Source organism: Rutilus rutilus (genome assembly GCF_951802725.1).
Source record: "Rutilus rutilus genome assembly, chromosome: 23".
NCBI lineage: Eukaryota > Metazoa > Chordata > Actinopteri > Cypriniformes > Leuciscidae > Rutilus > Rutilus rutilus.
In genome coordinates this window covers 13,427,369-13,440,615 of record NC_140233.1, presented here as the reverse complement: position 1 = coordinate 13,440,615, position 13,247 = coordinate 13,427,369, and the positions used below count along the sequence as shown (strand labels likewise).

General features: G+C 36.4%; 3 protein-coding genes across 3 annotated transcripts; 1 reads left to right on the top strand and 2 right to left on the bottom strand.

Moving 5' to 3' along the window:
* Positions 1-1,199: 1,199 nt before the first annotated feature.
* LOC311283478 (uncharacterized protein) lies at positions 1,200-5,696 on the top strand. The gene is made up of 2 exons (XM_084397908.1): positions 1,200-1,251; positions 4,490-5,696. Exon 2 carries the CDS (start codon positions 4,495-4,497, stop codon positions 5,488-5,490), a length of 996 nt encoding a protein of 331 aa, XP_084254034.1. The 5' UTR covers positions 1,200-1,251; positions 4,490-4,494; the 3' UTR covers positions 5,491-5,696.
* On the bottom strand, positions 5,538-5,931 carry LOC311283480 (phosphatidylinositol N-acetylglucosaminyltransferase subunit Y; the record flags this gene model as incomplete). Its single annotated transcript, XM_084397910.1, has 1 exon — positions 5,538-5,931. One exon carries the CDS (start codon positions 5,929-5,931, stop codon positions 5,716-5,718), a length of 216 nt encoding a protein of 71 aa, XP_084254036.1. The 3' UTR covers positions 5,538-5,715.
* Positions 5,538-6,868, bottom strand: pyurf (PIGY upstream open reading frame). The gene is made up of 2 exons (XM_084397909.1): positions 6,541-6,868; positions 5,538-6,096 (listed from the first exon to the last, which is right to left on the bottom strand). Exons 1-2 carry the CDS (start codon positions 6,738-6,740, stop codon positions 5,964-5,966), a joined length of 333 nt encoding a protein of 110 aa, XP_084254035.1. The 5' UTR covers positions 6,741-6,868; the 3' UTR covers positions 5,538-5,963.
* Positions 6,869-13,247: the final 6,379 nt, after the last annotated feature.

The following is a 13,247-nucleotide window of genomic DNA, read 5'->3' as shown; positions in this document are numbered from 1 at the left end:
AGTATAGGCTACAATGTATTATAACCAATGAAAATAAAATCATACTAAGAATGTGCAGTATGCAATGCAATAAACAGAACAAATTATAAATAAATCATATAAAAATCACAATAAATAAATAGGTACATAAAAAAAGTAAATGTAGGCCTATTTAAAAAATGTATGTCGTTTCTTTATTCTTCGAATAAACCTTGAACTTTGTGACCTTTTCTGAAGAAGTGACGCTGACTGAGTCAACCTTACGTGCCTAAAGACATTAGTAGCGCATTTAATGCACGTTCACATGCGATATTGCCATTGGACCGTAAAAAGACTGGCAGTAAAAATCATTTTAGCTGCTGTTTGATGACGCCATTGACCACGGAAGCCATTTCTTACAAGAAAAGCTACAAAAAGCGCCCTTTATGTGAGAAAGGGATTTCTCCAGCAGTGAAAATAGTTGCCTGACAAGCCGAGTGACGCACAGAGAAGTGATGCTTATTCATGAATGGACTGAAGATATAAAGGTTACGTAGCTCTTCGTCTCACAGCAACGGTGTGATTTATGAAATGGCACATTTTCAGGACACACTACTGTGAACAGTTTTTTTTTATGTCTTTCTTCTTCAGTGTTTTTCATACGTCGTTTTTACAAAATAGATAATTTTGTTTAACGATAATTTTGTTAAGTTTTTCAAATATATTTAATAAAATCGCAGCATGCTGTTGATAGATGCTGTCGATGCTTACAGAGCATGCGCAGTGGCGCACTGCACTGAAGCAGTAATTGGCGGAAAAATATGAGAGCGTATTTTGTTAATTGACAAAACAGGTAAGTACATGACAGTTTTCCTGTCTACTTTGGGCCAAAAACAAAAAAGTACATTGCATACGTATTAAATTTACTGCAATGTAAGGCAATGTTGCTTAGGAGGAGCAGTTGAACAAGTTGCTTCCTGTAACAATGTTGCCGAAAATCTGTGGAAAATGACGTCGCGTTACATTGTAGAAGTCAACTTTAGCTACAGTGTTTCTCATGTTTTACAAATGTAAACTCAACAATGCCCTTGTACTTTTAAGGTCCATCTCTGTTGAGAGAAAAGGTGACCAGCTGAATCCTCAGAAGCCTGTCAGGTAAGAGGTATACACGGTTTGGCACATAGGCTAGTTGATATTGGATTTCATACAGTTGAATTAAATGCATATCATAACATCAACAGATGTTATTGGGGGGAAACAGGACAAATAGGACACATTACTTTAATGAAGCATGTGAGTATATACCAAAACTTGGTAGAGCATTCATGTTTTACATCAGATTACATGGTGGTTTATGGTAACACTTTACAATAAGGTCAAATCCGTTAATGTTGGTTATTGCATTAACTAACATGAAATAACAATGATAAATACATTGGTTATAGCATTTATTAATCTGTTAACATCAGCTGAAAATACAACTGTTCATTTTTCATATTAACTCAGGCCCATTTACTAATATTAACAGATACATCTTTTGATTTTAATAATGTTTTGGTTAATGCAGAGGTGTGAATACTACCTGAAAACCATACTTGAGTAAAAATACAGATACATTACAGCAAAAATTCCAATACTACTTGAGTAAAAGTAAGGATTAATTTTTTAGCAGAAATAAACTGCTGCAGAAAACGTAAGGTGGAATGCAAAATGTAACAAGTCATTGCATTACTCGTCACAAATGTTTTGGAATAAAGCGTGCATATACTTATTCAAAAATGTAGTCAAGTAGAGAGTAAAAGTTGCTAATATCTTTGATACTCAGTAAAACTACAAAGTACCCAAAAAAAGATACTTAAGTACAGTAACAAATTACATTTACTCAAATACTTTAAACTACTGAGTAAATGCTGAAATTAACATTAGTATTTTTCATTGTTAGTTCATGTTAACTAATGGTAGCAAATGGAACCTGATTGTAAAGTGTTAGCGGTTTATTGCAACAGGCATATAGAGCATGTATGTATATAGAGATAGATATGTATTATGTAATTACATATTTATATTTATACAGTTGTATATACGTTCACATCTGTACATAGGGATTCTATGGATTCCCTAAAGGGACAAAAAAATTGCGTTCCCCCCCGAGAGTTTTTGCGTTCTCTAGTAAAACTTTTGCGTTCCCTCGGCTAAGATATTTGCGTTCTCTCGCAAAACCTGTTGTGAGCTTGGACAAACACTTCCTGTTTAATGTCCCACTGGCAGTGTTTCAGACAGCTCAGTACATTAAATATCCGGACTCAAATATAAAGAAATGCGGTCAGTGCTTAGTTTAAAGGTACAATATGTAAATTTTTTGCTTTAAAAATAGTAAAAATCACTATATCTATGTTATATATATATTTTTTTTGTGTGTACTTACATTATCCCGACTGTTTCCAACAACTGTCAAACCAGGAGAAATTTGTAATTTAATTCGAAGACACGTCCCGTTTCTTTATTTCCGTTTTGTCGCCGTCAATGGCGTCATATCCGCATTCTCCCTGGTTTCCGCTCGTACTGCCATAGCAACCAGAGCCCTCTGATAGTAACCAAGGCGACAGACGTGGACAACTGTGTAGTTCGCAATGTCTATTTGCACGCTGTTGTTGTTTCGTTCAAACATTATGGACCATGGCAAGCAGACTTTGGATAAAAAAGGAGAACTAAAACGAGAATCAATATCAGCGCGGTGTTTTCGAGATGCCTAGAGCTCCACGTCCGAGACTTCGACCGTTCCTACATGTACTTTATTAAACAGGTGAACACATTTACATAAAACCAATCAATGTTATATAGTTCAACAATGATCAAATGTTAGAATATGATCTGTATGTTATTCTAATGTTGATCTAACTTACTGCTAGTCTCATACAGACAAACTAACACATAAATTTCAACACATTCAAATGCAGTTTAGTGTAATGTTAGACCAAGTCAAACAGCGCTGCGTTACCTCACGTTTAATTTGTCTAATAAACTGACCTGTGAGTTGTAATTCTGCACTTGCGTGTAGTTCGGTAGAATGAAATGTCCATATTCCTTTTATATCCGCGGGACTCGCGTCGCGTGTGGAGCTGATAGCTGTCTCTTAGCAATCCCGAACTGCTTCATATTACAGTCATGATAAAAGCATCGATGTATTGAGTCATCCATAAACATTATTAGATCGGTCGGCTTGACGTTGACGACAAGATCCATAATTCTTAGCAAATGTTGCGTCATCAAACTACGCCTTTGTTATTGTAAAGAGGTTAGCGACCCCTAGCGGCGAAAAACTTACATACTGTACGTTTAAGGAGTTCAGTAAAGTTGGCAATATATAATAACAGATTCAAACTTCTTGGATCAATAACTTGTGAGCTAATGTTGTTAAAACACAAATGACACCGATTTCCAATCATAGTAAAGTAGACGACGAGCTACAACCCAATTTTCCTCAAAACGAGCTTTATAATATTAATTGATCTCGATGTGCAGGAGGCTGAGAGACAAGTCTGAAGGGACCGTCTGCAAAGTACAAAACCCAAAAAACGTTACTACAAAAATAGTCATTAGCTTAAATGTTAAACACTGTAGTGTCACCAAATCAGTTAACATATCAATGGCCTCCTACTGGTCATACTACAATTTTGCTTTTGCAAATTTTATATTATGAAAAATATTCAATAACTTCACTGTAACACACCAAATTCACTTATATTCAATAAGTAGGCCTATTCTTTACTCAAATTATGTTGGTACGCAGCTAACATAATAGTTATAACTCTAGCTTTTGCATGGTAATTTGCTTACTGAATTTGATGGTATTACACTGTATAACTATTATTGATTGATATTGATTGTTTCATAATAAATAATCATAGAACTTATGCATTTTTCATCAATGCATGCAGAACTATGCACAGAGCAGTGATATGTGAACTGAATTTGGTGACAGTACAGTGTGTTACAGTGAAGTTATTGCATATTTTTCATAATATAAAATGTGTAAAAGGGTTTTGCACTTTGCAGACGGTCCCTTCGGACTTGTCTCTCAGCCTCCTGCTCATAGAGATCATTTTATATTATATTATAAAGCTCGTTTTGAGGAAATTAACAATGTTTAGCTCACGAGTTATTAGTCCGGGAAGTTTGAATCTGTGAATATATTGCCAACTTTACTGAACTCCTTAAATTAAGAAAACAGGAAGTATTTGTCCGAGCTCACAACAGATTTTGCGAGAGAACGCAAACATTTTGAGAGGGAACGCAAAATATCTGAACAATATTTCTTCCTCCAATCCCAATTTTTTTCCACCACCATGTCCCTTTAGGGGCCCCGTAGGATTCTGCTTACTCTCTAGATGTGTATTTCTTCAATTTGTCTATTTTCTACAATTTCTTTGTGTGTTTGTGCACACTTCTAAATCTAATTCTGATGCATTGCATCTTTCCAAATTGTGGTCAAATAACCCCTGTTCTTTATTGTTACTCTCTGATTTTGTAGAGGAAATGGCTTCGTTCCCAACAAAGAGGATTTTTCCCATTGTTGAAAATGCTTTTAAAGCATCCAAGAAGCATAAAAACAAGAAAGTGAAGAAAGAAAAAAAGGATAAGAGCAAAAAAAAGTGTGCGCCCAGCTTCTTGTTGCATGATGGCTGCTGTGAGACAGATTTTCCTCAAAAGCAAGAGACTAAGAAAAGAAAAAAGGCAAAGAAGAAAAACAAACGTGAGGAAGACTTCCAGAAACCTACAATCAAAAAACAGCCCAACAAACCCGAAGATACGCAACAAATTCAGCCCATCATCTTCATCTCCCCTCATCAGGAGACAAAACGACAACATTCAACTGAGAACGATTGTCACAGAAGAGTGAAAGAGACAGGGAAGATTAAAAAGAGAGTCATCTTCAACTTGCCAACTGAGACAAACCAACCTGCAAGGACAAATTACAATGAACTCGGAAAGAAGCAGTTTGTGGGCGAAAGCAGCTTGGAATCCAGTACAGCTGAAGAAATGAACAGCCAAGATCTGTTTATCACACAGAAATCCTTCTTGGATCCATACGTGGAGATCTCCAGCAGCTCAAGCTGCAATGAAGCCACTATTGTGAAGGGTTCACCAGAGAAGAGTTCATGTAGGTCAACAGCTGAAGCTACCACTCAAACCGAGAACTTCTTCACCTTCCCAGCGCTCTCCAGCTCTCTCGGGTTTCAGCAGCAGCAGAACACGGCCACGTGCTCGGAGGAACCGGTGGACCTGAGCTTGCCGAACAGAACGAGACGAACGCACAGGTCTGCGAATCCACCCAAGCTGAAGATATCAGACACGTCGAGCGAAGATGGGGATGCGGGATCCAAGAGCAAAGGTGATCTGCTCCAGCTGAAAGTCGTTCAGACTCGCTTGAACGAGTCTTTCTTTTTTAAGGTGAAGGGCGAGGATTCACCAAAGCCCTTGTGCCCTTTGATGAAGTTCACGGAAAGTGTTGAGAAAAGAGGGAAGAAGTGAAATCGTAGCAATCGAGTTCTGTGCACATTCAAACTGAGACACAAAGCTTTGGTATTTGCAGTTTTATTCTGTATTTTTACATTGTTCGCTTTGATGTTAACATCAAGTTAAATGTTCCTGTATATGAATCTTCAATGTCTATCGTTTACAAGCAAACATTGTTCACAAAAATGCATACCATTAAAATAGTCTCATGTTGTGTGGGGAAAAAAAGGAAACTACAGTCTAATTGTGTCTAAATAATTTGATTCCCATCCACTTCCAAAGGTGAAAGAAAACATAAACAGGAATGGTTACTGGCAGCAGCAGGCTGTAGAAACACACACTGCTTGCACTCGTGCAGCCTTGTGGGAAATTTTCATCCACTGTCGCCGAGTAAAACAGTCCAGTCAAGGATATCAGCGGCACAAGAACAGTTACAGTAGACAGGGAGAAAAACATTGTGGCAGAAAACTAATATTTGCTTTATGAACTCAAGATTCAGTGGGTTTTTCAGTCGTATGGATCATTCGTGCATCCTGTGGGATCATGTTAGGAATACCATCAATGATAGGATATGCGATGCCGAGCTCTTCGTTTATTAATTCATTGCTCTTTTCGTCATACCTTGAAAAAAAGAAAAAAAAATTAATACATGTATTAGTATTACAGATAATGATAATATGAACATCCCTTTTGCAAATTTACCACGTTAAACAAAGTGAATGACAAAATACAGTTATTATAAAGCATACTTAATTATGGGATCTCCATATAAGGAGGATGCTTTGTTTAATTTAAATTATTTAATTTTTTGTACCATTTTTCTCTCTATTTTGGAAGTTGCGATTAATTAAAATGACAATAAATTAATTTCAAAATAAGAAATATTTAATTCTACGCATTATATCACACATTTATTTGAACAAAACAGTCATTATAACATGATATTTGTTAGTCGCAAGGAAAGTTATCAACCGGTGGTTACATAACATCAACGCTGCTATTTAAACTCCTATGATAACTAGCATTACGTACTGTAATACTATTATGCATGATAAACAATCATACCTCAAGGGGTTTTTGGACAGTGGACACACAAGAAACTCGAGGAGGGACACGTCAAACGCCTGACTCTCACTGCCCTTCACTCCATCACTCCGACTCCTCTGTTGTCCTCGGATCTTCACAAGACGCAAGAGTGGCTGGGCGCTCACAGATCTCTGCACGCTAAAAACTCCAGTGGCAAGTGTCCTTAATGCATGAGACATATCCTAAGAGAGATGAATGTCTGGAAAACTAAACTTGTTTCACCAGCTTGACAGATGTCAACAGTGAACCGGAAGCGCTAAACTTCGCGCGTCTGTAAACGTGTCCCCTGATCTTTTGCATTCGTGAGAGGTTCCGATGACGAAATGTTGCACAGATTCGTTTTTTAAAAATGTCATACATGCAAGATAATAACCGTATATGTGGTTTCATCTGCTCTCCACGGCACAAAGAACATCCATTATTTAATATAATAAAATATATGGATATTAGTAATAATAATAATTCAGTCGGCATTGAGACATTGATCTAGATTTAGAACAGACATAATTACCAATAATTGTGAAATAATGCCATTGTTATACAACTTTTTCTTTTGCATCACTATAATAATAATAATAATAATTATCAATGATCAAAGTAATAGTAAAAAAGTCAAATTTGGCAAATACGATAAATGTAAATGAATAATCTAAACTACTACTACTAATAATAATAGTTGCCAGTGAGCTATTCATTTAGATTTAAGGTAGAGTATTTCACAATAATTGTGAAATAAAGCCGCTATTATATATTTTTTTTTCTTTTGAAGAACGTGTATTTTATTATTATTGTTATTTACATTGATCAAAGTAATAATAAAAAGTAGAAGTAATAATTCTATATATGTAAATTAATAATCTAAACTAATAACAAGACTAATCATAAAAATCACAATCAAAATAATTTCGATTTTATGCAAAGAAATATTGTGCAATAGTGGCATTATGTCAAATTAAATCATTGCAGACTGAATTAAATATAAATTATTTCAGAAACAAATCTAGAATGATTTAAATAACGTGTTGGTTCCAAGAAATCATAGTGAGGGGAATGTATACGCATTTAAAAATGTATTTATTGGATAGAATTGTGACATTTTACGCCTCATTAAACAATAATTTCATGAAACCAGTTTGTGGCGCTCTTGCCTAACGCAATACAAAACAGAACCCCAACATGTGACACTGAAGAGTTTTCTCATGACCAGCAGATGTCGCCAGTGAACCGTTTGTGAACCCATTCAGACCCTGCGGCTATTACAATGGACATCACATGTCAGCCCTTTTTTTTTTTTTTTTATCTAGTTTAACAGTCCATGAGATTGGACGTTTGTCATCCAATCAAGTGGCAGTAAAGCTCTGCATGTGGTAAAAAAAAAAAAAAAAAAAAAAAAAACATGGCAGAACTTAATTCCAAACACAGAAGTAAACTACATTTTCTATGGTTTTATTTAAATTTTGTTTATATATGTTTGCCAGCATTTCATAGTTTGTATGTCAAATAGAAGGATTGTACTTATTAAAGTTAAAAATCGATTGTAGAATTGCAGGATTTTTTCAAATGTGTCTGTCCATTGGAATGTTCAGTGGGTTCAAACGCCTGTTACTGAAATCACATGTCCAGTAATGCTGATTGAAATTTCTTATATATAAAAAATCTATATCACAGTACTAATACATTTTTGATACTATTTCATTTGCAGAATCTACAGTTCTTGAAGTGCTTGAACATATCTTCATTTATACACATAAAGGTTTCTTTACTTATACACATTAAGGTAATATTTGTATTTGGTCTCATTTCTAGAAGCCTCATGACCTGGGAAAATGTCATTTTATTTTTTTTCAGAAACTTGAAACATAATTCAGGTCTGAAGGGGTTAAACCTCACACGCTCTTGTAGCTAGACTTTTAAGAGCTTGTTGTGAAAAGAGCGGAGACTTAAATCCTATAGGCAGAAGCTTCCAGGAGTGCATTTAAAAGTAATATAGTATATACAAAAATATTGTATATTGAGCCTGTGATTTTGAGTGGAAGAGAGCTCTCAGAAGCCTTAAAGGGATAGTTCACCCAAAAATAAAAATTCTGTCATCATTTACTCTCCCTCAAGTTGTTCCAAACCTGTATGATTTCCTTTCTTCTGCTAAACACAAAAGAAGATATTTTAAAGAAGGTTGGTAATTAAACAGTTGCTGGTCCCCATTGACATCCATAGTATTTTTTTTTTCCTACTATGGAAGTCAATGGGGTCCATCAGTCGTTTGGTTACCGACTTTCTTCGAAATATCTTCTTTTGTGTTCAGCAGAAGAGAGAAAGTCATACAGGTTTGGAACAACTTGAGGGAGAGTAAATGATGACAGAATTTTCATTTTTGGGTGAACTATCCCTTTAATCACACAAACAACAGCCTCAAGCAAAAGTCAAGCGTTTGACCGACCTCTTGATTTCTAGAGGTGACCAGAACCTCCTCAAAACTGCCCTCTTGATTTTATGAGCTACTCTCTTGAAGAGCTGTGGTTCTCTCGCCGGTCAATCCTGCTTGTTTTCTCAAGGCTCGACCAGGTTTTTATCAGCCATTCATCTTTTTGCATGTGTTGTTGAGGCAGACCTCTTGCGGCTCGAGGCAGATTAGGTGTGCTCGATGATATGGAGGAGACCCTGTTGACCTTGTTTGCAAATTGCATGGATTTCCATGACCACTGTAAACATCAATGGTACACGCTCCCCCCAATATCCCTAAATATCAAAGCCGTTTCTTGTCGATATTTCTGCTGTTTTGAGCTGATGGTGGAGTAAGAGGCTCGGGAGCTCCACAGAGCTCAGTTCACCGACCTGCCAAGCATGTCAAATGAAACAAACCTGCTCAAGGACAGACTGGCGCATTCTTTGTTGCATTGAATGAATCGATTGCCTCTGCTATGTGAAATCTCACTAGGCCTTCACTCTCTTGCTCTTCCGAAGATGTTTACTTTTGTGTCTGGGACCTTAAAACTAATATAGGCTATAGGCTAAAAAATACATTACATTTTCCTTGTATAGGTTGGTGCTTAATTACTGCTAAAGTAAGATATTCCTTGTTAAACATGTCCTCTATGGTTCGGAAAAACGTTTTGAAAGTATGAAAACCTGAAGTCAGTTAATGCTAATGTCTGTGTAAGCCGAAGGGTTCTTGCCTTTGGCTGGGATTTTTTATCTCCATATTAAACTGTGTCAGTGATGTCTGCTTGTAATTCTCTGGTGAGGTATTTTCAACTAAAACAGTTTGTTCTTCGTCAACCGATGACAATTAGACAATTTCTCTATTGCCTTCTGTAATGATTTCCTGCCAGCAACCTTCACAAACGGTTTCACAGTTGCTAGTGAATCCATTTAATCAAGCTTGAACTCTTTTTTTGCTCCATTATCCACCACAGCAGGAACGCTGAGCAACATATGATTGCATGTACTGTCATTATTTCCTTTCTTTTCGGTTTCTGTTAATGCAGATGGTGCCAATTGCGAGAAATACGATTGAACAGCAATATGCTTCTCAAAAATGTGCGAGTGGGCCAGCACACACCAGATGGGACTGGCTAATTTCTCGCACACCAACGAATTAAAAACCATACGCTTTTACCTCATTTAATTCAGCTGAATTTAAGGATTCTAAATCTCCTTGTTTTTTAAATAGGAAACATCTTCATTTATACACATTAAGGTTACACATTTATAACACACATAGCTATAATAACACATTAAAAACTTCAGGTATATTAAAAGTGATCTCAATTGTTTTTATATTTTTTATGGCATTTGGAATGAAATGAACATTTGCTAATGATCCATTAAGCAACATAAGGTAATAATATTAGCTAATGTTCTTAATTAATCTTAATCTTAATTAAAGTTATTATAAAGTGATACTGAGAAAGTCTTGTTTTTTTATAGGATTTTTTAATAGTGGTCCATGGACTGAGGAATACTGGATCTTAGCTTCTGCTAAGAAAAAAAAAAAAAAAATCACGGGCAAAAAAGGTCAGTTGTCCATTGTTAATAGTGTAGCAATGTATGAATCACAACTCAAACAGGATTCACTTTCAAACCAAGCAGCTTTCTGTTGATCAATGCAGCGAATCCGCATGAATAACTTGTGCACATTCCGAAATCTGTGTGGGGAAATCTTTCGTCCTCATGCAAAATTCCAGATCGTGTAGAATCCTATTGAAATTACTGTATTTTGCCTGTGAAAATTCAAATTGCAAAGTCAAATTTGCATTTTTGTAGTTTACATGGAGACAATATTGGTATCGGTTTCAAAAGTTTGGGTTTTCAAGCCCCCAAAACACTGTTGTCGTGTAAATACATGGCCAAAAAATGGTGTAAACAGCTCTTTAGGCAAGGAGAGATGCCCTTTGAGGTAATTTTCACTACATTCGATTACCAGGGCCACTTACACGAAACCGTTTTCTGACGCATATATCCGAGTAAAACGGCTTCTCAAACAAGAAAAAACGTAGGCTGGGACTTGATTTTATCCATGGGGAAATTATTTGATGGTTGTGGTTTGCTAGACCTTATTCAGAGCAGTGCCATGACAGGTCTGAAAGCGAGGCTGTGTGGGATAGACCGTGTTTTCAATGGCATCCGCTGTAAAAAGCAGTATAAAGCTCCTTGATCCTTTTCCACAACTCATTTTATTTATTTATTTTTGTCTACCGAAATTTCTTACTACTGAAAAATATTTTCGCAGTGTTTCGTCAGCAGAACAATCCAAAAGCACATTAAATAACAGTACAACACATTGAAGGTTATGTCTATCCCTCACAGCCTTGCTTTCATTCCCGTAAAAAATACAAAAAAAAGAAGAAGAAAAAAAAAATTCAAAGATGGCGCTGCTGTGAATAAGGTCTATTGCCGTGATCTCATGCGAGTGACAGGTCGTCCTGCCCTCACGCCAGTACACACATCTTCAGAGAAGATAAAAGATGTCTCTGTAAGAAGGAGGGGGGGGAATACGAAAATGAGGCGAGGCTGACATCTCTTCAGTGTAGGCTACTGTTGTTTTTGGATTGTCCTGTCGTTCTACACAGATTTTTTCTTGTTTGAGAAGCCGTTAATTTCCCTCGGATATACAGTACGTCACAATAGAGAAGAAAGGTCGATCGTAGCCTAACTTTCATTTCATGCCTTCTGTTTATGTGGTGTGAATAACGTAACTGGCAAAAAAAAAAAAAACAATTCCCTGTTCACTATAAGGTTGAGATAAACAAAATTTCTCCATGTTCAGTATTCTTCTTATTGTTTGCCCCATTTGAATTACACTTGTAGAAGCACTATAGCAGATAAGGGAAGTTTCCTTATGGGAGAAAAGAGTAGGCCTAATTGAATAAACTCAGAGGGTTTGGCTTCTCAGCCTGTGGGATTATGAAGTTCAGAAGTGCTAACCCCACACTTTTAAGACCTGATAACAAGCTCTTGAAATGCTCTGGGCTTCTCACACTTCTAATACTCTCATCAATGAGACAGTGAAGCGGGGACTGTTCTGCCTTAATACCTTTGATTAATGATCATGCTCAGAATATATACTGCTAAATTAATTCTTCTGGTTACTCAGCAGTAAAATACCGCAGGGGAAGGAGAGGGTTTATCATCAAAGCCAAATTTATGGATGTATTACACCATTCACTACAGACTACAATGTTATTACATTAGTTTTACAGTCTAAAAAATGCTGAATAACATAAATAGCAAATCCTACCTTTTACCAAACTGCATTCACTCAGATATACATTTTTGACATCATTGTCTTCCATTTCCATTCCAGGCCAAACAGATCTTGTAAAGAACTTTTGTGTACAGCCATTGTGTTTCCAGACATAAAATATGTTCATTTTCCCACCTAAGGTCAGTCGGAATAGGAGTTTTATCATCTTAGGAGGCAAACTGACAGGTCTGGAAGTGCTGAGAGAAATAAAAAAAAGATGAGAAACTGTTTCATATGATTGTCTCAGTGTTATGTCTTTTTTCCCGTCTTTAAAAAAAAAAAAATTCAATACAGACTTTCAAGGATGCAGGTATATTTGAGACTTCCTGACAAATGCACTTCTAAAACTAGATTTCCTATCTCAGGGGATGTAGGAGATTCATTCAAGTTGCTTTACCAAGAGATTGTCAAAGAATGTTGAGACACTTCTGTGGCTTAAATATAGCAAGCCATGATCTTCAGTTCCAACCCGATCTCACGTGAACGAGCATTTTTAGAAAAAGCATGATGGCCCACTCCAAACCACTAAACCTGTGTCAGTGTCAGTGGGGCGTAAGCAGATTGAATGAATGAGATTGTACAAATTCATGCAAATTAGCCACCAAGTCACCAAAATGTAAAATAGTCACATTTTCATATAAATGTGTTTGATTGTTAGGAAAAATAGCAACGTGTGTGTCTGCGCTTTAGAGATTTGAGGGATTTGGATAGCTCAGAGCTCAAGTGAGTTTGTCAAGTGTTCCTGACTTTGATTAAATGGGTTTTGTCCCATGGTAGACGGTAAGACCGAGTTTTTCTCAAAAGCAGAAACTGTGAATGTGGAAATTTAATTTCTGTGAATGCCAGAACTCTCTTTAAATGAATAGAAAACCATATGAATAGAGATTTCTGCTTAAACCTAATTTAAGTTTTTATGCCATAGCATACGCCATTTTTTCACCAT

Excerpts from the sequence above, each read along its gene's own strand:
- LOC311283478 (XM_084397908.1), top strand. The coding sequence starts at position 4,495 with ATGGCTTCGTTCCCAACAAAGAGGATTTTTCCCATTGTTGAAAATGCT.
- pyurf (XM_084397909.1), bottom strand. The coding sequence starts at position 6,740 with ATGTCTCATGCATTAAGGACACTTGCCACTGGAGTTTTTAGCGTGCAG. Across the intron at positions 6,097-6,540 it reads CTGTCCAAAAACCCCTTGAG|GTATGACGAAAAGAGCAATG; the intron begins GTATGATTGTTT and ends CTTTTTTTCAAG.